The sequence below is a fragment of the Panthera leo genome, chromosome D4 (assembly GCF_018350215.1).
Source record: "Panthera leo isolate Ple1 chromosome D4, P.leo_Ple1_pat1.1, whole genome shotgun sequence".
NCBI classification, from domain to species: domain Eukaryota; kingdom Metazoa; phylum Chordata; class Mammalia; order Carnivora; family Felidae; genus Panthera; species Panthera leo.
The window spans coordinates 71230553-71253786 of NC_056691.1; the positions used below are offsets into that span (position 1 = coordinate 71230553).

The 23234-nt window shown below is 40.3% G+C and overlaps 1 protein-coding gene across 1 annotated transcript in view; it reads right to left on the reverse strand.

The window, feature by feature from the left end:
* Positions 1-23234, reverse strand: part of LPAR1 (lysophosphatidic acid receptor 1) — a 358989-nt gene that overhangs the window by 60966 nt on the left and 274789 nt on the right. Inside the window, exon 13 of the mRNA XM_042912683.1 lies at positions 19516-19675. Within this exon, the coding sequence (XP_042768617.1) occupies positions 19516-19560 (45 nt within the window). The 5' untranslated portion in view covers positions 19561-19675. The remainder of the gene's footprint in view (positions 1-19515; positions 19676-23234) is intronic.

The window sequence follows — 23234 nt, forward strand, 5'->3', positions numbered from 1 at the left end:
GGAGAACCATTATCTCCCCAGTGGCCTGAGGGCTAACCCTGGGAATTCCTTCTCCCCTTATTCTCATCACTTAATAACCAAACCTTGTATATTCTCCTTCCTAAGCATCTACTCAATGTGCATACTTTATTCCATCTTCATGGCCACCAGCATTATTACTACAGGGGATTACTTACTAAGTGTTCTTTCTACCCAGTGCCCATCTCCTCTCTAGTGATCTTTCTAAAAGACAAGGTTGACCAAGCTGTTTTCCTACTGAAAATGCTTCAATGGCTTACAAGTGCACTTAAGATAAAAATCTAAACTCTTCAACCACCTTATCAGGCCTCACCTGCCCTCCAACCTCAACTCAAACTATTAATGACTTCCAACTCTCTGCTTCAGCTCTGTGTAATGTGTTGTGCTCTCTCTCATCTCCATTTCTCAGAGCAGTGGTTTTCTACATCAGATTGGAGACAACGCAGATTGGAGGGATTTTAAAATACAGACTACTGGCATATTCTGAAAATTTCTGATTCAGCAGATGTGAAGTGGGGCCCCAGGCGATACTGACGTTGCCGGTCCAGGGACCACACCTTGACTTCCACTGGCCCCAAACAATCTTCCCTCTATTTTTACCTGGCTCCCTTTTTTTCATTCTTTGTGCAGTTGAAAGGTTATTCTTTCTACTCAACTTCCCTAACCATTCCCAAGTCTAGGCAAGGTGTTTTCTACTACAATTCCCTATATTTATCCCATAACAGCACTTACCACACCGTATATTAATAATTGCTCAATTAACTCTTCCTCCTACTAGGCTATAAACCCTATCAGAACAGAGATTCTCACCTTCGTGTTCACTATCCAACCATTAGATTAGATGCCAAATATATAGGTTGCATTAATCCATTAAAGATAATTCCAGAGATGTTTACACTTCATAACTTTCCTTTCTGGAAAGGATATACAATATACAAAAAATATATTCTAACTATAAATGCAAGGCTGCCTTCTTTCCTTTAGCTCCTATAACCATTTGCTTTTTCTGGACACCTACATTTTTACACCAAATACGAAGCACATAGTACTTCACAGCATTCCAACTTCTGAACACCAACTGTTAACAAAGTCAACTGGTGATACATGCAGCTTCTTTGCTTTTCCCAACTTAGAAAAACTAAACTAAGGATAAAAACATAAAAAAGCGCAAATTGTCTTTTTAAGCCACGATGTGTTAAGAAGAGTGAAACTGACAGATATTCTCTAGCGTATCCCACATGCTGCATTAGCAAATGGTATGTGACCAAATCCTCTGCCATCTCGGATCCTTCAAAAACTGAATCGTTAAAGCCACACCACCTTTAACAACATAACTTACATGATTATTTTATCATCTGTGAAATAAGATTGAGCTAAATTTTGCATAAGGTTAACCTCAGATTTAAAATTCTACACTAAGAAAATTCTGGATAACAACTTTATATGTCATAAAAATTGCCAGCTAAATACTAAGACAGTATAAAATGTGCCTGGGATTAAAGTAGTAAAAGGCAGAATATACCTGAGAAAAAGAGGAATGTATAACAGGATTGAACTGAAAGAAGAATTAAATCCCTCTCTTTTCCTCTACAAGCAGAAGCAGGGCTGGAGAATAAGTGAAGGAGACCCTGGCAGAGCCACCAATAGGGTAATGGCCACAGGCTTTCTTACTTCTTCAGGACCGAAGGGACCTAGGGTGAAACCCACACTAAGCTCTGGAGAATCTAACTTAACTATGATTGGACTATAACCCATTCAGGTAGTCATGCCTATAATGACACAGCAAACAGCAAAAAATTATCAAATACGGTAAGACAAAAATGCAACCGCAAAGGAGAGGACCATTCTGAAGAACAGAAAACACCTCCCCTTGAAGCAGGTTTATGGCGGGGGGGGGGGGGGGGGGTGTTTAAAAAGAAAAAGATTAAGTTACAGGATATTTCTGATTTGTATTCTCAGCGAACTTTGTTAGGGTACTAGCACTGAAAATAAAACAAGCCATCATGAAGACCAAAATGAAAAAAACACAACAAACCACCAAACAAAAAACCAGCAAAAACTACATAGAGATTGTAATAGTTCCTATTGCTACTGTAACAAATAACCATTATTAAGTTTAGTGGCTTAAATGTAAATTTATTATTTTATAGTCTTAGAGGTCAGAAGTCCAAAGTGGGCTTCACTGGGCTAAAATCAAGGTGTTAGCAGAGCTGTGTTCCTTTCCAGAGGTTCTAGAGTGAATTTTTCTTGTCTTTTCCAACTTGTGGAGACTGTCCACACTCCTTGGTTCATGGCCTACTTCCATCCCCAAAGCCAGCAATAGCTCATCAAGTCTTTCTCACATTACCTCATTCTAACACCAGCTCCCCCGGCCCCACCTCATTTCCACATTTAGAGACCCTTGTGATTCCACAAGGGTCCATCCAGACTGAGTCCACCCAGATAACCCAAGAAAATCTCCCCACGTTAAAATCCTTAACTTAATCACATCTTGCCAAGTAAGGCATATTCACAGGTTCCAGAGACTAAGTATCGGACATCTTTGAAAAACCACTATTGTGCCCACCAAAGAGATGGAAAACAATTTCTGAATTAAAAACAGCAATTCAAACAGTGAAATGGAGTGTAAAAATTCCAGAAAACGGAAATGGCAGGCTGAAGACATACTTAAGAAATTCATCAGCGCTCAGAGAAGGTGAGGGATGGCAGGAATATAAGGAAAGGGGGCACACAGATGGAAACGTGTGGTTATACTAGGACTCCAAGAAAGATTAGGACAAAGCTGAAGTAATATGGCTTGAAACCTAAGTTCCTGCTTAAGAAGAAAAGACCTCAGGGGCGCCTGGGTGGCTCAGTCAGTTAAGCGGCCAACTTTAGCTCAGGTCACCATCTCGCAGTCCATGAGTTCGAGCCCCGCGTCGGGCTCTGGGCTGATGGCTCAGAGCCTGGAGTCTGGTTCTGATTCTGTGTCTCCCTCTCTCTCTGCCCCTCCCCGTTCATGCTCTGTCTCTCTCTGTCTCAAAAATAAATAAACGTTAAAAAAAAAAAAAGAAAAGACCTCATATTACTGGTTTACATTTATATAAATTACAAAACAGAGCTAATTAAAAACAACTAAAATGTAGATACAGCTTGGTTAGATTTTGCAATCTCAAGGGTAAAGATAAAAATCTTTAAGTACAAAAAAATAAAAATAAACAAAAAGCAAACAAATCAACATCTAAACAAAGAGACAGAACAGGGTATCATCAAGCTACTGCCATAGAATTCCAAAGGACAGAACACAAGCGATCAGAATCTCCATCACAAGGAGAAAATGAGGTCCATAAATTCCACAGCCAACTATATTCATGTTCCCCATATGAGGATAATATACAATGGTCTCAAAAATGTGGGCAGTCCCAAAGAACATCTACATTTCCTTCCTAAAAACTACAAAGGCAAGTAAGCCATGAGAAAAGTAAAAATAAAAAACACAATAGAGCAGAAACAGTGGCAGCAAGTATCAAAACCCTCCAAAACACTGGAGTCTAAGTAAGTGCTCTTCATGTGGCTCCAAAACTTAGAGCAAATATCAAAAATAATTCTTTAGGGGTGCCTGGGTGGCTCAGTCAGTTAAGCATCCAACTTTGGCTCAGATCATGATCTCACAGTTTATGGGTTCGAACCCCGTGTCGGGCTCTGTGCTGACAGCTCAGAGCCTGGAGCCTGCTAAGGATTCTGTGTCTCCCTCTCTCTCTGCCCCTCCTCTGCTCGCACTCTGTCTCTCTCTCTCTCTCAAAAGTAAACATTAAAAAATAATAGTAATAATAATAACAATAATTCTTGAAAGCATACTTATAAAAATAACCTACTCTGGAAGTAAAATCCCTTTATCAATAAGAACTTGAAATGCGGGAGAAGAATGTGTTAATTTTCTCTTACTACACAAGAAAGAATCAAGACACATCATTACAGTTGTAACAATAATTTTCAAAATTTTGAAAAAACCACCTCATTGAATCATTATCCTACTTATTGTAAGAAATTTAGAGGAAACAAAAATATGATCAGGCAAAACTCAGGACTTTTTTAAACTTTATTCTGCTAAACTCCTCATCAGCATAATTAGAAATCTCTCTGTAATGAGAGAAGTTACAGAATTCTGCACTGCCCAAGGAACAAAGATGTAAATGAAACAGGATTATTCCAAAAATACTGTCCTCACCGCTAAAAAGAGAAGCCCACATCCATGCCTTTTTCACATCCACCAATCACATCTCAGGATGATGGGGCGGAGGGAGGAGCCTCCTGGAGCTCTGCAGAGCAGATGTTCCAAATCTCAGAAGTTGACCTCACCCTAGCATGTGATCTCAAAAGAAGTCATAACAATCCTGCCAAGCCCGCACTGAAGAGAGGTGCATACGGTGTTCATTTTCACTGTGCACTTCATTTATTATTTGCACAGTCACAGACATTCCTGGAAGGCCAGGTATGGGTGGGGCACTGGCCTACACTACACCTGACAAGGGTACCAGACTCCTGGTGCCCCCACTGTAGAGCCTCTCACAGTCCACCCAGTGTGATTTCTCATCTCCTGAAAGACAATATATTCATTGACCAAGTGAAAAAGGGAATACTTGGCACAAGCTAACTGACTGGTGGTTAAACCTATGTGATTTAGTAACTATTTAGATAAGAATGTGAATATGTATGCAACCGACATGCTAAAAGAGAGATTTTAATCTATGCTGGATAAATGACCAGTAATAAGATATAAATCAAGCCGAGTTGGTTTCCCACTCCTGCTAAAGTCCAACAATGCAGTGAACACTTCTTCCCGATTCTGATGCTCCCCAGCTAATTGGTCTCCAGTAAATCCCATAACTGCTCTGAATGTTGGTTTTCTTATTCGTAAAGTAAGGTGTGGATGCTCTCTTAGACCCCTGCAATTCAAGTTCTTCAATCTAAAATAATCAGACCTTCTACACATTTCTTCCCCCTTCCAAAAAAAAAAAAAAAAAAAAGAAAAGAAAAGAAAAAAGAAAAGAGAGAGAGAGAGAGAAGAGCACAGAATTAACTGCCATTAAGTCTCTATTAAGCAAAATTGTTCTCACCCACTTTTAGAGCCTCAAATTAGAAACAAACAAAAAAGTGAGATGATCTGCCACTAGAGATAGAAAATGGGCCACAAAACAATGCTGATAGAAGCTGAAAATGTTTGAAAGCTAGAGTTCTTAGAGTAGCTGAAGAATGGCAACTACAAGATTTTTTGAGTTTACCTGAAAAGGTAGACAAAATACTACTTCTTCTTTTAAAGTAACAACGTATGTGAATAAGATGTGTCCATATGTAAAGAGAAACTAGGGAAAGCAGATTGTACTTCCGTGAAAATACTTTATATCTGTTACAGCCCCTCGTAATGGGCAGAGATAAAGTGAGAAACATTTTACTTACCAAAATTCCAGAGAAAAATTTGAGTTGGTCTAAGAGGAGGGAATGAAAACAAAAATCATTAAAACATTAAGAGGTTATAGGGAAAATGTAATAGTCTTCTTAATGCATTATTGAGTTAAAAGGGAAACACAAGCCAAGGCAATAGGTCCCCCTGGCAATACATTGACAGATTATGGAGACCGGGCCAAAGAAGATGGGCCCTCAGCTTTGTAGGAGGCAGTGAGCTAGAATTGAGAACAATCACTAAGCTAGAAGTCTTCAAGATCTCCACATCAGTAAAAGAGTAGACCAGGAAAAAAAAAACAAAAAAATTACCCAATTGCTCTGGGGAAAACAAGGAAGTTTGTCTGTCTTAGCTTAGGCTCCAGGCTAGGAAACAGATAAAAGGAGTCATGACCCCAAGCCTATAAATCACATACAGTTGCGATTTGAAATTCAACTATCTGTCAAGTCTGCGAAGCCACAGAAGGAGAAATGACCAGAAACCATGGTCCTGAGCTTGGGATAGCCCCTCCCCCTTCCTGCTCCACATTGTCTGGCACTAGCCAGCAGCAAACCTCTCCGGAGGGCCGGATCTCAGTGCGGCCAGACAGGTCGCACTCTCTCAGAGCAGCCCCCACCCAAGACAAACTCATCATCCAGAAGAATAAGGGCACAGGAGGAATAACATGTGAGAACCAGGACAAAGTCCACAGCAGGATTAGACCCAAGAACATCAGATGGAAGACCGAACTGAACAGACGGAGCTTCTGTATTTCCCTCTTTCCACTTCAAAGATTTCAACAGCCATACTTTCTATTTCCGTTCTTTAATGCTTATTCTTAATATTTGAACATGCACTCTTGATTAAGCCTAAAGGTGACCCTCTTCCCTTGATGCAAGCCTTCCCTCCAGTGCCTCTGCCCCCATGTGTCGTGTTACCGCCACTCAGCATTGTGCTTCCATTTATCAAACCTACCAAAAATTACTTGATATTATTGTTTTGGTTTTATATTTTCAAAGTTTATTTGGTTACCTTTGTATGAAGTCACCATAACTATGAGAACAAACAAGGAGATTAAGAATAAAAGAAATTAATGGGGCACCTGGGTAGTTCAGTCAATTAAGCGTCTGGCTCTTGATTTCGGCTCAGGTCATGGTTCGTGGATTCGAGCGCTACATTGGGCTCTCCCTCTCTCTCTGCCCTTCCCCCACTCACGCTCTCTCTCTCAAAATAAATAAATATTTTTAAAAAGGAGTAAAAGCTATTAGCCAATATTTTTAAGGAACATACATGAGAGCTCCTAAATATGTTATATAATATATTACATATTATATATTTATACATGTTTATATGTAATTCTATTAAAATATCTAATTATATCACATAATTATATACAAATATAAAATATACAAATATAGCTTTATATATCAAGACTAAACAGGGTTTATTCCAGAATGCAAATATGATCTAGCATTTAAATATCTAATAATATAATTCACCACACAAATTCAAGGTAAGAAAATAAAGCCAATGATCATCTCAATAGACATGAATAAATGTGTTTGGTAAGTTTTAGTGCCCGTTTGTGATAATTTGGCAATCTAGAAGTAGAAGGGAGCTTCCTTAACTTCATAAAAGATCTGTGGCAATTGTCATAGTTGATGGAAGTACTCCTTTTTAAAACAAATGAAACAAATTACCAACTGCTTTTTAGCATGTACTCGTGGTCATAGCCAAACTGTAAGAAAAACAAAACAAAAACAAAAAACAAAAAGAATTGAAAAAGAAAAACCTTATTGTTTTTCACAAATGAGATAATCCGTTACACAGAAAATACAAAGATAATTGTATGAATAGAATTTAGCAAGTTTGCTGGGTTAACATCAAGCCACATGAATCAACTATGTTCCTATAGACAGAGACAATATTTTATGGGTAAAGAAAGATATTAAGATGCCAATATTCCCACTATAAATATATTAATTCAGGGCGATAAAATGAAAAAAATCCCAAAGGGTTCTTCATGGTGCCTGACAAGTTTCCTAAACGTTGATATGGAGCTATAAAAGAATCTGAATATCCAGGAAAACTTGGAAGTTCTTTGCCCTATAGAATACCACATTTTATTGAAAGTGACAGTAGTTAAGACATTGTGATGTTGCCCCCAGAATACATGAATGACCAAAGGAACAGAGCGCCAGAAACTCGGTATTAGAGACTTGCTTTACCCATCAATGGAGAAAATGGCATAACTGTTCATCTGTATGAAAAAATAAACTATGCCATATACACAGAAATTAATTTCAGGTAATATAAATACGTGAAAAAATATAATATGTGAAAACATAAGTCTCTAAGACTTTGAAAGGAAAATAAGGCATCTATTTGTAACCCATAAATAGACTTTTCTAAACAAGGTCAAAACACTGACAAAATGACTAATTAGAAATTTAAGACTTCTGTGCAACAGAACTTTATAATTAGTGAAAAGAGAAGCTGGAGACTAGGAGAAATTTTGGCAATGCACACAAAACAGACTTACAGTGAAATGTAAAAACTTCCTACAAATCAAAAGGGAAAAGCCAAAGAATGCAGTAACAGAATAGACAAAGATAAGCATAGGCAATTCACAGAAGAGGAAACTTAATGGCCAATAATCACACGAAAAGATTACTCTTCCAGGGAGTAAGAGAGAGTTAAACACAAACTGCAGTCAGATACAACTTATCTCCACTGGCTTGGCAAAAATTAACACGTCTGAAAATATCAAGAGTTGGTGAGGATGGTCATTCGGTGTTGGTGGGAGTAAAATTTAGCACGTCTGCTTTGAAAAACTATTTGGCAAAAACCACTAAAGTTGGACACATTCATACACGTGACTGAGAAAGTCTAAGCCTAGAAAAACTCACCCATGTGCTAAGGAGTCATGCCCAAGACTTTTCATCGCTACTCTTCTATAAGAGAGTATTTCTTATGACTGAAATGTCAGAAGCAACATAATTATTTGTCAACTGGAAAACGGGTAAATTGCAATATAAACAGAAAGGTATGCTATAAAGCAGTGAGAATGAACAAAGTAGAGCTTTCTATATGCTTAGGACTCAAGCATTTCATTCAGTACAATGCAGTACACCATTTTTAAGAATGTTAAAACTCTGCAGAAGTAGGGGCCCCCGGGTGACTCTGTTGGTTAAGTTGTGACTCTTGATTTTAGCTCCGGCCATGATCTCACAGTTGTGAGATCGAGCCCCCTGCTGGGCTCGGTGCTGAGTGTGGAGCCTGCTTGGGATTCTCTCTCCCTCTCTCTCTGTCCCTCCCCTGGCCTCGTGTGCGTGCATGCATGCACACAAGCACTCTCTCTCTCTCTCTCTCAAAATAAGTAAACCTAAAACTTGCAAAAATACTATATATTGTTTATATTTTCCCACATATGTATATATACCCACAAACATATGCAAGGAGATGACAAATATCACCTTATGATCTGAGCCAAGAGGCCTAATGAGTCATATTTTGGCAGACTACAAGGGGCTTCAGCTTTATCTGTGATTATTTGTTTCATTTATTAAAGACCAAAAGATTTGGAAGCAATGACATCAAAGTGTTCAAATTTCACAAAGCCAGGTAACAGATATATGACTGTGTTACACCACTCTATGCTCGTCTCTACTTAACATAAAAAAAAACAAAAAACAAAAAAAACAAAAAAAAAACCAACCACAACAACGAAACAGCTAATTCATTCTGAGTCACAGCCAATTGGCTGTGATGTCAGTAAAAGACGGAGGGGAAGGAAGGAGAGGGAAGGGTAGCAACACCCTTCCAGGTTATACCAGGCCCAAGGAGTGATTATTGAGTAACCTGAATATGGGAGGGTGTTTCACTTGCGACTCCTGTTTCCTGGGAGACAGCAAGGGGTATGGGAAGCACCATCATAGGTTTGCAGAGGAGGTGAGCTGAAGCCTTAGAATCTGTGAGACCTGAGTTGAAATGCTGGTTATCTAACACCCCCCTCTCAGGACTTCGTTTCCTCATCTATAAAAGGGAGAGAAACACATCACCTACTTGTAAGGATTGAGTACTTCTTACTCAGTTTTTGTAATATCTGTTCTCTTGAAACTTTCAAATTCAGTAACCCAGAGAGCTTGACTTTCATAAAGCAACCACCACCTTTAAACACACCTTTCTTGAACTCACAGATGAAAATAGTAAGTAATTCATCCATGAAAAAAATGAAAAATTATTTCCCACTAGCCCATCGAAATTGTCTAACAGCAGAATGTTTCCTTATTACCATGTTCCAATTTTTTTATAATGGTATGTGTGTAGATTAGTGTCTATTTCTTCTGATGGTTTATCTATCCTTACACAAACACCCACTGCCTTATTCATTATAACTGTATAATAAATTCTGACACCTGGAAGTCCAGCTTTTCCCACCTAGCTCTTCTCCTTTAAGATTATATCATTTTTGGGGTTTTTTTTTATGTTTTGTATTTTTTTTTATTTTTTTTTTGAACGTTTATTTATTTTTGAGACAGAGAGAGACAGAGCATGAACGGGGGAGGGTCAGAGAGAGGGAGACACAGAATCTGAAACAGGCTCCAGGCTCTGAGCTGTCAGCACAGAGCCTGACGCAGGGCTCGAACTCACGGACCGCGAGATCATGACCTGAGCCGAAGTCGGCCGCTTAACCGACTGAGCCACCCAGGCGCCCCATGTTTTGTATTTTTATATAAGTGTTACAACTGGCCTGTGAGTCTTCCAAAAAAAATAGGATTTTTATTGTGATCGCATTCAATCTATAAAATGCATTTGCAGGGAACTCACATCAAATCAATGAATCTTACAATCTACTGATAGTTATCTATTTAAGTCATCTCTTTTGCTTTGTTTTGTTTTGTTTTTATTTATTTATTTTTGAGTGAGAGAGAGCATGAGCAGGGAAGGGGCAGAGAGAGGGGGAGAGAAAGAATCCTAAGCAGGCTCCTCACTGTCAGCACAGAGCCCAATGCAGGGCTCAAACTCAGGAACTAGGAGATCATAACCTGAGCCAAAACCAAGAGTCAGACGCTCAACCGACTGAGCCACCCAGGTGTCCCAAGTCATCTCTAATGTCTATTAAAGTTTGATAAACAATCTCAAAGAGCTCTTACACCTATTTTCTTATTATTCCTAGGTGCTTGATAACTTTTCACACACTTATATACAGCTTTTCTGGATAATATTCCACCTAACAGTTGTTTCTCATTACTGAGATATAATGGATATATATCAAATGTTCAATTTTTTAAAGTTTATTTATTTATTTTGAGAGAAAGAGAGAGAGGCAGAGAAAGAGAGGGTAAAAGAGAGAATTCCAAGCTGGCTCCACACTGTCAGGGCAGAGGCTGATGTGGGGCTTGAACTCACGAACCGTGGGATCATGACCTGAGCCAAAACCAGGAGTCAGACACTTAACCAACTGAGCCACCCAGGAAACCCTCAGGTGTTTAATTTTTAAAAGACAGGACTGCATACCTATTTAAGTCTTTGCTGTATTCTACTACCTACACTTAGGTACTCTTTTATTCTTATAAAGAGTTTGTCTGCTTTCTTTTTCTGTGGCTAGTTTAGAAAAAGCAATAAAATGTCTAACCAAAAAAAGCAGCAGCATTTAATACTGTATTGATTTATTTTTTTTTAATTTTAAGGAAAATATGCAAAAAAAAGTTCTCAAAACAATGAACGCATGCTCCAGATACATCATCTGAGAAAGCTAAACATCATGGCGTAACTACAACTATAATCCTCACAGATTTCCTATCATGCCACCTTGTTCCTTTCACCTTTTCTTTCTCCACTGTCACCGAATTGAAGCCCCATCTGCAAGCTGTGCAGCCCTAGTTTGCCAAGCTAATCCTGAAAGAGACAGTAGGCTGATGAGCTGAGTCTCCATCCTGACGTGGCTCACAGAGGTAGGATCTTGGCCTGACCATGACTGCTGAGTCCTGAGTTCCCACTGGTCACTCATATATAATCCAGCATGTCAGAGAGAAGTCCTGAACATAAGCCATAGGGCTGGGATTCTTCTGGGTCCTCCCCTCCATTGTTTTTGCCAGGTTTCTTTAGTAACCTGATCAACTACAATTAAAGTCATGCTAAACGGAGTTTGGGAGCATGCAAAATCCCTAGCGTTGGGGCCCAAAGATGAATGCAGATGAATGCACCTTCTTTTGAGGTCTCAAGGCTCCAAAACCACCCAAAGCTGGCTGATGGGGGTTCATCTAAGTGCACATATTCTGAGATCAGGCAGCTATTTAGTTCAACCATATCCTATTCTCTTCCTGCAAAAGTGGAGGTTCTTGCTCCCAAAGGGGGTCTGAATCTCTGAAAGTTACTATATTGCCAACCTAGCCTTTCGAGAACTAATCTACTCCATGACCCTTTCATAAACATTTTGTCTGATGCTAAAGAAAAAGTAACAATCCACTTTCGCTTTCTCCCAGCCTGTGCCTGCCTGGAATTATCATTTATGAAATAAGTTTAACTTAAGGGCCGTTCTTAAGTGCTGCTATGCAATTATGAAATGGCAATATCATCACCCACAGCAAATGAAGGCTGATTTTTTAAATGACAGTCTTATTATATAGCAAGGTACAGTTCTCCAAAGACAGAAATCTCCTGGACTCTATGATTATGCTCTCCTCTGCTAGGAAACACACCAGAGCATTGCCCTCATCTTAGTGTTTATTCATGGAAACGCTGCAGTGACAGTTCAAAGAAATGTAGCTGGAGAAGCTAGGCACATGAAGAGGAAAATGGGCAGATGGCACCATAATGGGCAGTAAGAGGGAGAAAACCATGTCCCTTTTGAAGGATAAAGGGACAGCTTTAATCACTAAAGACTAAACTAATTAGAAAGAATTTATTAGAAAGAAAAAGAAGCAAACGTGAAAGGTCTCCTTTGTGGTTTACCCCAGGTATCTTTGCACAATTTTCTTCTATGAGCAGAAAACTCAAAATGTGCCCTCATATAGATGAATGAATAAAGAAGGCGTGATGTGTATATACAATGAAATTTTATCCAGCCATAAAAAGAAATGAAACCTTGCCATTCACAACGACATGGATGGACCTAGAGGGTATAATGCTAAAGGAAAGCTGTCAGAGAAAGACGAATACCACATGATTTCAGTAACACATGGAATTTAAGAAACAAATGAGCAAAGAAAAAAGAGAGAGAGAAAGAGAGAGAGACCAAGGAACAGATTCTTAACTATAGAGAACAAACAGATGGTTACCAGAGGGGAGGTGGGTGGGGGCTGGGTGAGATAGGTGGTGAGGATTAGGGAGAGAATTTGTCATGATGAGCACGGACAAATCACTGCATTGTACACCTGAAACTAATATAACGCTGTATGTTGACTATACTGGAATTAAAATCTAAAAAAAAACTTAATGAGTATATTGTTAAACATTTCCCAATCACCACCGCCTGGACTCAGGCTAAATAAAAATCACATGACCTCTTCTCATGTGAGCTAATTAACTCTAGATCTCTCTTCCCCCACCTTTATTTTACTTAGTTTGAAAAAAACCAAAACAATGTGCCCTCATGTTCTGAAATAAAATATCCTCTCAAGCTTTATCTGAGCTTATAAACACAAAAGGGAGCATAGATGAATTTAAATTGCAATACGAGAACAAATTTTACCTCTAATAGAAACATGGTTCAAGATAGAGTAAGTCAGAAATCTCAGTGTTTATCTACACATGCATTTATTCCTGGCAATGCATTGGAGTTTTCCTTAGACTGTTTATCTAACTTGGCTTTCCTTTGATGGATCTTCTGGCATACAACATAAGCACATCATCTACACACACCATATGCAGAGGTAACCACCTTCTCCCTGTAAAGTATTCTTAGAACAATTATGGGGGGGTGGGAGGGAGAGAAAGGAAATGATTTCATGTCAGGTATCTAAGGCACCATCTTATGCCGAATGGATATTCTGCCATTTACATTTGGGAGCACAGTATAGTTTGAATTCTAGAGATTAAAAGAAATAAAACTGGAAAAGACACCTATATTGAAACACGCCCTAGGCATGGGACTTGAGCCAAAATTCACCTACATCTAAGCCCATGCTCTTTCCTCAGTTCCATGTTCGATGAAGCCAGACCACACTATGTCTTTGTTGTGTGGCCCTGGAAACATACTTCATACTCAAATTGTTCACACTTTTGTCTGAAAGCACTACCAAGGTATCTGCAATTCCTTACATTTGTGACTAATAATTTAACAATTATAATCATTCTCTTACTTTGGAACCTTCGGTATGGGTCTAATTTTTCTATCCTTCAGCGGTGAAACATTCTGGTTGCTAGGTCCATCTATTTCCGACTTAGAGAATAAAGGGGGGATATGGGCTTGTCTTTTAAATCTTAAAAAGTCACCAAATGGTTTTGTGGAGAAGAAAACCGATCTGACCAATGTTTTTAGAAGATAACATAACTGCAAAACTACTTCTTAGAAAAGCAGTTGGGGAAATCTGAATATGGAGGAGTATAAAATGATATTAAGCAGTTGTTTTAAATTTTGTTAAGTGTGTGGGGTCCTAGGTGGCTCAGTCGGTTAAGCACCGGATGGACTTCAGCTCAGGTCATGATCTCACAGTTCATGGGTTCGGGCCCCTTGTCGGGCTCTGTGCTGATAACTCAGAGCCTGGAGCCTGCTTCTGTTTCTGTGTCTCCCTCTCTCTCTGCCCCTCCCCTGCTCACGCTCTGTCTCGCTCTCTCAAAAATAAACATTAAGAAAACAATTAAATTTTGTCAAGTGTGATAACAGTATTATGGCTATATAAATGAACTATTTTTAGAGATGCATATTGATGTACAAGGGTTGAGGTGAGAGGACACGATGCCATGCATTTGCTTTACAGCGGTTCCTCCTCCCCCCAAAATGGGAGGAAGTGAAACAGGTATGGCAAAATACTAACAACTGTTGAATCTAGGTGATGTCTATATTGGTATTCGTTACATTATTCTTTTTTATGTTTGTGAATGTTTGAAAACTGCCATCATAAAAAGTTCTAAAAAACAAAACAAAAAAAGCCAAAATGCAACCCATTAAGTATGGAATTGCTTTAATCCAAAAGTATCTAGTCTCTTACACCAGAAGTAAACCTCTAAAACCAAACTTTGGAAGTATGATGGATTTTGTCAGAGGAACCTATTGGTAATGATGTTCAAAAATGCTGGTCTTCCACCAGATGACAAATAGAGACGTCTTTAAGTAGAGACCTCATTGTGTCACATCTAAAGGCTGGATCAGAACTAGAGGAGCACTCTGTTAAGACACTGAATATCTACCCAAATTCATGCCTTTGACATGACAGCCACAGGAAATCACATGGACGGACGAAAACAGCTTTTGTTTCCTGGGCTTAAAACCAAGAAGGTCACTTCACAATTGAGAGCAGAATGAAATACCTTATAAATAACTGATACCATACAGTCCTCCCTTACTGGAATCCCAGGTGTAGGATCTGAATACCTTTGAAATTCTCAATACTGGTCCTGGCTTTGAGAGAGGCCAAACCATTCATGCATGGATTGAACTACTGACCCTTCCATTCAAAAGGAAAATAAAACTCTTCATCCATCCTCTACCCACAGTAATTGGATGAAGCACAATTAAAGTAATGCTAAACAGAGTTCTAGAAACAGAAAATGACCATTTACAGTGGCAAGTTGTTTTATTTCCTATCCCACCTCCACCCCACGCCCATATCTGGGGGACATGAACACGTTAATTCAACCTAATGATGACATGTTCCCGTTCATCCCTGAAACTTTCCTTGGGTAAGGAACTCTTTAACGGTGCCTGGACTAACACAGCTATAAATCAGCTACGCACGGCCTCCCTGCTGCCGCTAGTCTGGTTTCGCCTCTGTATTTATCTAACTACATAAGAACAAGGTGCTTTCTCAACAGAAGAAAACAAAAATCCGCCTTACCGTCTAGTCGGGAGGAAAGCAGGGAATACAAACTTGTCCCACTTCAAAGCACAAGGCCTATCTTTCACTCGCTAAGCAGCAACCCCAGCGGGGGTGACAATGGAAGCTTTCTTCCCTATTATTGTCTGAAACAATCACAGGCTATCTGTCCATATTAATTAGCTTATATCTAGTATTAGGCAGCCTTGATTAGAAAAATTCTCTTTGTTACCAAATGAATAGAGGAAAACAAAACCAAAGGTTTTTTGTTTTTTTTTTAATTGTTGTTTTTGCCTTAGAAAAGGATTGTCAGGCCTTTCACACTTGAATGTGGGTGTGTCTTTACACAGGTCCCTGAATTCACTCTGAAAGAATGCAAGTTGATGTGCCAGACAATACCAGGCTAAGCTGATGGAGTGAAATGCTTATTACGCCTTGCCTGAAGAGATGCCATATTTAAATTACTTTTATCTTCTCTGAACCTGGAGAAACCTTGATGTTGGAAGAGTAGACATCAATACAGACTTGGGGGCTAGGGCAAGTCAGCCTTGGATGAAAATCTGACAGCACAAATTACATGCGAAGAATTGACATATAGGTAATTAGGAGGCCCATCATTCGCCAGAGGATCTTGGGAACTAAGTGACCCAACAATGGTCTGTATCTCTCCAGAAGAGGAAACTCCCTCTCCTTGGGATCTATTAGTTGACAGCTGACTCCTTCCCAGTGGGCTTGGGTGCCTCCAACTATCAGAGGCTACTGTTCCCAACATATGTTAAGAATAATGAGACTTACTACCCTGCTTGAGACTAAATAATAAACTTACCAAAATTGTCAAAAGTCAGGGTTTGAAGCCAGACCCAAAACTCCAAAGCTACACAGGCTTCAAGATTAACGTCAAATTCCTCCGTGTAGCTTGCGAGGCCCTGCAGAATCTTCTCCAACCTTGTAACCTAACCCATCTACCTCCTCTACCACCAGAAGTATGCTGATGAATATCTAACAATGGGCTGTTAAGAGTAAGGGACTGTGTTTGCCAATTTCCATGGTTAAATACTCCACCCTGGCTGATTTCAAGTTACAAGCATGAAGTCAACTGGTTCACACAATTCCTGAAAATTGAACAATCAGATCTTCTGCGCCGGCAGAGCAGGCTCTAGCACATCTCTGCTTACAACCTCACACCCCAGCAGAGTGCAACTATCCCAAACTAACTTCCAAATGCTGTGCGCGCTCTCTCTCTTCCCTCGGGACATTCGACATTCACACACGCTGTTTCTTCTCCCTTGTCAAAGTCAGGATACATTAGCTCCTAGCCTGGTGGTCTTCCTTCCAGAAGCCTCCCCTGGTCCTCCAAGTCTTTCCTGGAGGCTTCCCTTCCACTCCTAGAGTAGCCATACTTCCATCATAGCAGTTGTGACACAGCACTGGAATTTCTTGTTCATCTTTCTGTGTCCCACTCCATTTTCTAAACCCCACAGGCAAAAGCCTTGTGTATCTTATTTATTCTTGGATCCCCAGGCCAGCCACTGTGAGCTTGCTGAACAGTATTAACCAAGATGTTTTGAGCACTCTGTACTAGATTTTGTTCTAAGTGTTATACATATCTCATTTCATCCTTAAAATAATCCTATGAAATTGGCTCTGTAATTATTATGTTCATTTTGCAGATGAGGAAATGCAGGGACTAAGAGGGTGGATACCTTTTCTCCACCCTCAAGTGCTCAGTCAATAAATGTTGGAGCCAAGATTTAAACCCGGGCAGTGTGACTACGGGATCCTTGTACATCCAGCCCAGTGCTTGACTTATTTTTTCCCACTGGTGATTCTCAGTGAGAAAACTTTACTTAAAGTTTCCCTAATGAGAGAAATTAAATATTAAAAAATAAGATATTGTCAGGTAGGTTTAAATTTGAAGGGATTTTTTTTTTTAATCTCCCAAGATCCAAGTTTTGCCCTCTTGGGGAAAACATCATTCACGTTGGCAATGTATGTTCTAGACCTTTCGCTATGTGTTTACATGAATGTACCATATGTTTATCCCTAAATACATATGGTTCTACAGTTTGAATGATGTCTTCCTGAATTAGTCTGCATTTTACTTTCTTTTTCCATCAGCTCTCTTAGGGAAATAGAGTTGTGTTGAGATATGTATTTTTTTTTTAACTGCTGCATGGTACTTAAATCTCAACATGCCTGAATCTATTGTCATTCCACTATTGTATATTCAGAATGTTTTGTACTTCTTGGCCTTCAGCTAACGCTTCAATGAATATCTTTATGCATGTCTCCTTGGACTCAAGTACAAGTGTTTTTCTAATGTAGTTACCAAGATGAGAAGAGGGTATGTGCAAAGGGATATCATTTGAATAGATACTGTCAAATTGCCCTCCAGAGAGACTGAACCAATTTACCTTCCCAGAGAGGATTTAGAAGAATACATATTTTCCCAAGTGTTTATATTAAATACAACCTCTTTCTACCTTGGGCAATGTTAAACATCTTAATTAAATGAGTCATTGAGAAATATTTCTCTTACTCACCAGCTGATAGAGTTTGTGTGAGAGGAAAGAGATGTGTGGATAAGAGGCTCCCGCTGGAGATTTGGACAAATGGTGACACCAAGACTGAGGTGTTAAAATCCTTGCCCAGAAAAGCTGTGCTAGGGCCTAACTAAGAAGGGCTATAGCCTGGAGGCAGCTGCAGCAGACTCTGACATGGTGACCTTAGTCAGTGGGCACTAAATCTCGTTACCCATTCACAAAGTCTCTGCAGCACCAAAAAACCTATCGAGGAGAATGGAAACCAAATAGCCAAGGTCAATGAAAATGCTGGAAACACAAGATCCATTTACCAGAAAGAGAAACACACATGGTGATGGTAACACTAAGCTTTCTGGAAAATACCAAACACTTTAAAATGGTAAATAAAGGAGGACTTTATCCATATCATAAAATTCCAAGGTCTTTTTTTAAATTTTTTAAAAGAGACAAAAAGCATTTATAGTAAACGAAGTAAAAATGTTCCCTTTTCCCTACCCCTTCCTCCTTCCACCCTCCTCCAAATACCCCTACTTGAAATGCATACAGAATTTAGTAGCCTGAAAAATGATGCAGGACAAAAGAAGGGTGAAAAAATATTCTGCATCAAGATTTAAAGTTCAATCAATACGGCTCTTTTTCAAAGGTATAGTTTTTTTCTTTAACCATGGCTTAAAAATGATTGTCATGAATGAGATGGGGGGGTTACACTCTAAAAGGAGGGGGAGAAGGTGAAGGAAGTGCAGATGGAAAACTATAATTGTTGAGTACCTACTATGAGCTCTGTATATATCCTATCGTTTAATCCATACAACCATCCTGCGAAGTATGGTGACGTGAGAAGAAATTGAAGCGGAGTGAGGTTACCCTGTCTAAGGCTATCCAACAATCAGGATGTGAATTCAAGCCTACCGATTCCAAAGGCTCTTTTCCCCGACTGTACCACACTGTCTGCTAAAACTGAAAGAATCTGGTTAATACGCTAATAGATCAGACTGTAAAATAATCTGAAGAAAATATTCTTGCCATGCAACTGTTCTTCTTCGCTGGACAGAGAAAGTAACCCATGACTACTGTTCAGAAGTTTCTGGACTTACATCTTCCTTTCAAAGTTCCTAGAACAGGTAAAGGCAAAATAATTACAGGAAGAAGACCTAGAAACCACATTCAGAAAACTTGGTGTAAGATTAGCTCTGTCCTGAGATATTCATTAAAACCCTACAAAAAGCCAAGAGAGGGAGAGCAGCAGGATTTACGACTGACCATCTTGACTGGGAGTTTGATGCCTATAGGAATAGCCAGACATTCTAACCACTGAAAACCCAGATTCGTACCAACAGAGGCTGGCTTGCTATAATCACTTGCTCACTGTCCCAGCTGCTTCTTGAACTAAAGAGAACCTCCTTCATAAAAGCACTCTTAGCCAAATGCCCACCAAATGACAATTAGAAGGTTACACACCATCCCTAGAGTGAAACGTACTTTCGGAAACTCAGTTTAAATATTTGACAAAATTAAGATTAATAAGCCCAAACTTATACCAGGTTGAATCACTTACCTGGGGCTGTGAATTTGCGGGGGTGGAAGTAAAGGTGGTCACCATGGCAGCTCTGTAGTTGTGGGCAGTGACCAGGCCCCAGCACAGTGGCACCAGACACAGGAGTCAAGTTATGCTAGCTGCTGATCAGATCACGGTCATGCTAGGAGAAACTGTGTACCTGGAAAAAGAGAGGAAAACCCACATTTAGCCTGAAAGGACGAGCACTTCCTTCCTGGCCAGAGGAAGCAAAAATCCCCCGTTGCATATGCCAACTACTGGCTTAATGAAAAGAAGAATCCAGTTGTAGGGGGGAGGGGGGCGCCTGGGTGGCTCAGTCAGTCAAGCATCCAACTTTGGCTCAGGTCATGATCTCGCAGTTCATGAGTTCAAAACCTGTGTCGGGCTCCCTGCTGACAGCTCAGAGCCTAGAGCCTACTTCGGATTCAGTGTCTCCCTCTCCCTCTCTGCTGCTCCCCCACCCCTACTCGCACTCTCTCTCTCTCTCAAAAAAGAAAAAACATTAAGAAAAACACTAAAAGAAAAGAATCCGGTAGACAGCATCTAACATCTCAGAGCCAGCACTTCTGTACCATTCATCCAAATCATGTTACACTGATGCATAGTCAGAAGTCTGAATCCAGGTCTCCTTGCTGGCTACATGTTTCGGGGAGGCAGTTTCAAGCGATAAAGCTGGGGGTAGTGGGCCAAGGGGAGAGCCCATTCTTCATTCAACAATAAGCAGGTGACCCACGATTGATAACTGACAGTTTAAACAGAAAGGGCAAAGAGAATAATACCATCAAGTGTCTCAAAGATCACCCAGTCCAAGCATACCCGCTTGCAGATGAAAAAACTGAGGTGTGGAGAAGAAAAGAAACTAGCCATACATTTCATTCATGACAGAACCAGGACTAGAGGCCCAAGCAAGTCCCAGTCTAGTATGGAACATAAGACAATTGAGTCCGTTCCATGTTTACGTTTCCTCAGGAAACGTAGTCACCACTAAGATTTTTTAAAAAGGCAAGACATCCTAATGTTATAGGAGTCCGTTACGAGAATGAATCAAGTACTCCAAAGGGTGGTGCGGGTGGGAGGAGGTGGGAGGGCTTCGTTAGTCAGTCTCGCACAGGAGTGGGGGAAAAGTGCACCTCTACAGTCTTTGTAGAGAGAGGACGCTAGATATGCACAAAATATAAACACGCCTACTGTTATTAATATGTTCATTAAGAAAACTCAAAAAGATGCTGAGTTCTCTGCAGGAAAGCGTGGCCCAATTTCTGTCACAAGACTGATGTGACTCTTTCCACACTGCAATTCAGTCCCGAGGGAATTTTTTTTAAGAATTTAAGACAACTGTGGGGCACCTGGGTGGCTCAGTTGGTTGAGCATCCGACTTCGGCTCAGGTCATGATCTCATGGCTCGTGAGTTTGAGCCCTGCGTCGGGCTCTGGGCTGACAACCTGGAGCCTGCTTTGGATTCTGTGTCTCCCTCTCTTTCTCTGCCCCTTTCCCACTCGCTCTCTCTCTCAAAAATAAAAACATTAAAAAAATTTTAGAAAAAGAATTTAAGACAATTCTTCCATTTGAAGAAAATTTCTCATTTTTAGGTTTCATAGCACCTAACAATATCCTTTCTTTTACTGACAACGTATTTATTGAACATCTACCATGAACCAGGAGCATAAAGAATAAAACTGAGCCTGCCCTGACCTCAGGGCGCTTTTGTCTGGAAATACACTTTCTAGTTTCACTAGCATGCAAGACGATACCTGAACACTTTTAACTCCTGGAAAATGATACTTTTCATTACAGTAAAAGTAAAGATTTAAGTCTTGAGCTGCATACTTAATCCAAGTCTTCTGAACCCCAAACCCTCTGGCACTGCTCTGTATTAGCTGATGATGCTGGGTAAGTCGCAAAACCTCGCAACTGCTTCCTCATAAATAATCTAGGTTTGGCAGCAACTTCTATGAACTTTAAATTCTTTTTTTTTTTTTAACGTTTTTTTATTTATTTTTGAGACAGAGAGAGACAGAGCATGAATGGAGGAGGGTCAGAGAGAGGGAGACACAGAATCTGAAACAGGCTCCGGGCTCTGAGCTGTCAGCACAGAGCCTGACGTGGGGCTCAAACTCACGGACCGCGAGATCATGACCTGAGCCGAAGTCGGCGCTCAACCGACTGAGCCACCCAGGCGCCCCTGAACTTTAAATTCTGATTTTTATCCTGACTGCACATTATCCTTCATACTATAGTTTCAATTTTTTAAGCTTTTGTTTAGAACTGCGGCCCCTTCCTATTTTCTTCCCTCTGTTAGAGAGACTATAGTCCTTAACAAGTAAAGCTGTCAAACTACTTTGGTATAACATTCGACCCAAAATTCCTTAGGTGCCCTGAGATAACACTGATGTTCTTAGTCGTAGCTTTGGGCTGGGGGCGGGGGGCGTTGTTTACCATACTGTGAATTTAAGTGAGCAGCCTGGGAGAAAGGTATATGTACGTGGGAGTGCCTTTCTGCTCGAGTGCCAAGCCTACACCGAGGAAATTACGGGACCCCTATGGTGCACTGTTTTGTCCTGGTATCATTTTATCTTTATCACCCCTATCTTTTTATATTCTTTTATCCTTTTCATGTATTTCTAATTCACGTTGTCTTGCCCTATCATATTTTGTGTGGACGGATGTATGTATCAAGAGCATGATAACCAAAACGCCGAAAAGAAGCAGGCAAGTGAGATTTTATTCTTAAAGACTCATGCTATGTGCTCAGGCCTTATCATTTCTGCCAAGCTAAGTCGTTAAGCAATACCCCCTTAAAATATTTTCAATATTCAGAGTACAGAGAATTGCCTGAAAGGTGAATAGTGGGCAGCTAGCCTGTAGTGCAGAAAAGGATATAGAAGTACATATGATGAATATGCCAGATGGCGTCCCTGCTAAAAAACAAAGTGGGAGGGGCATCTGGGTGGCTTAGTGGGTTGAGCATCTGACTTTGGCTCAGGTCATGATCTCACAGTTTGTGAGTTCAAGCCTTGCATCAGGCTTGCTGCTGTCAGCCTGTCAGCACAGAGCCCACTTCGGATCCTCTGTCCCCCTCTCTCTCTGCCCCACCCCTGCTCACGTGCACACGCGCTCTCTCTCTCCCTCTCAAAAAAATAAAATAAATAAAACATTAAAAAAAAGCAAAGGAGGAAAGGTAGAAGACTGGGTTTTAATGAAAGCCAAAGAGAGGATGAGCACTGAAGAACTCGTTTCACATACAGTTTGAGACAGACACTGTTAACTCATTTCATGGACAGAAACCCTGGGGCTTTGAAAGGTTGTGCAGCATGCACACACCCAAAGCCTCACAGCCCAGAAATAAGGGAGCTGACACCTGAACCAGGCCCCGCGCCAGGCCGTGCTCTTTCTGCAGACTAGCCCCCTGCGTGAACACAAAGTAAGGAGAGAAAGGGCTTAGAGTTTTCTTAAGCAAAAGTTTCAGACAGTCCTGAAGACAGCAGCATGGAAGTCAGAGGTCCTACAGGGTAACTAATTTCCCCAAACTCTGAAACAGAGAATCCTGCACCACCGCTCTCCTCTGTAGAAAACTGTAATGATGTGTTCCTAGTTCTGATGTACATTACATGTACATTACACATCCTTGAGCTGTCTAATAGATAGCCCAGACTAGTAGCTGCATCTATTCAAGAAGAAAGAAAGAAAATAAGGCAGAAAATTAACTGCCTTCTCCTAAA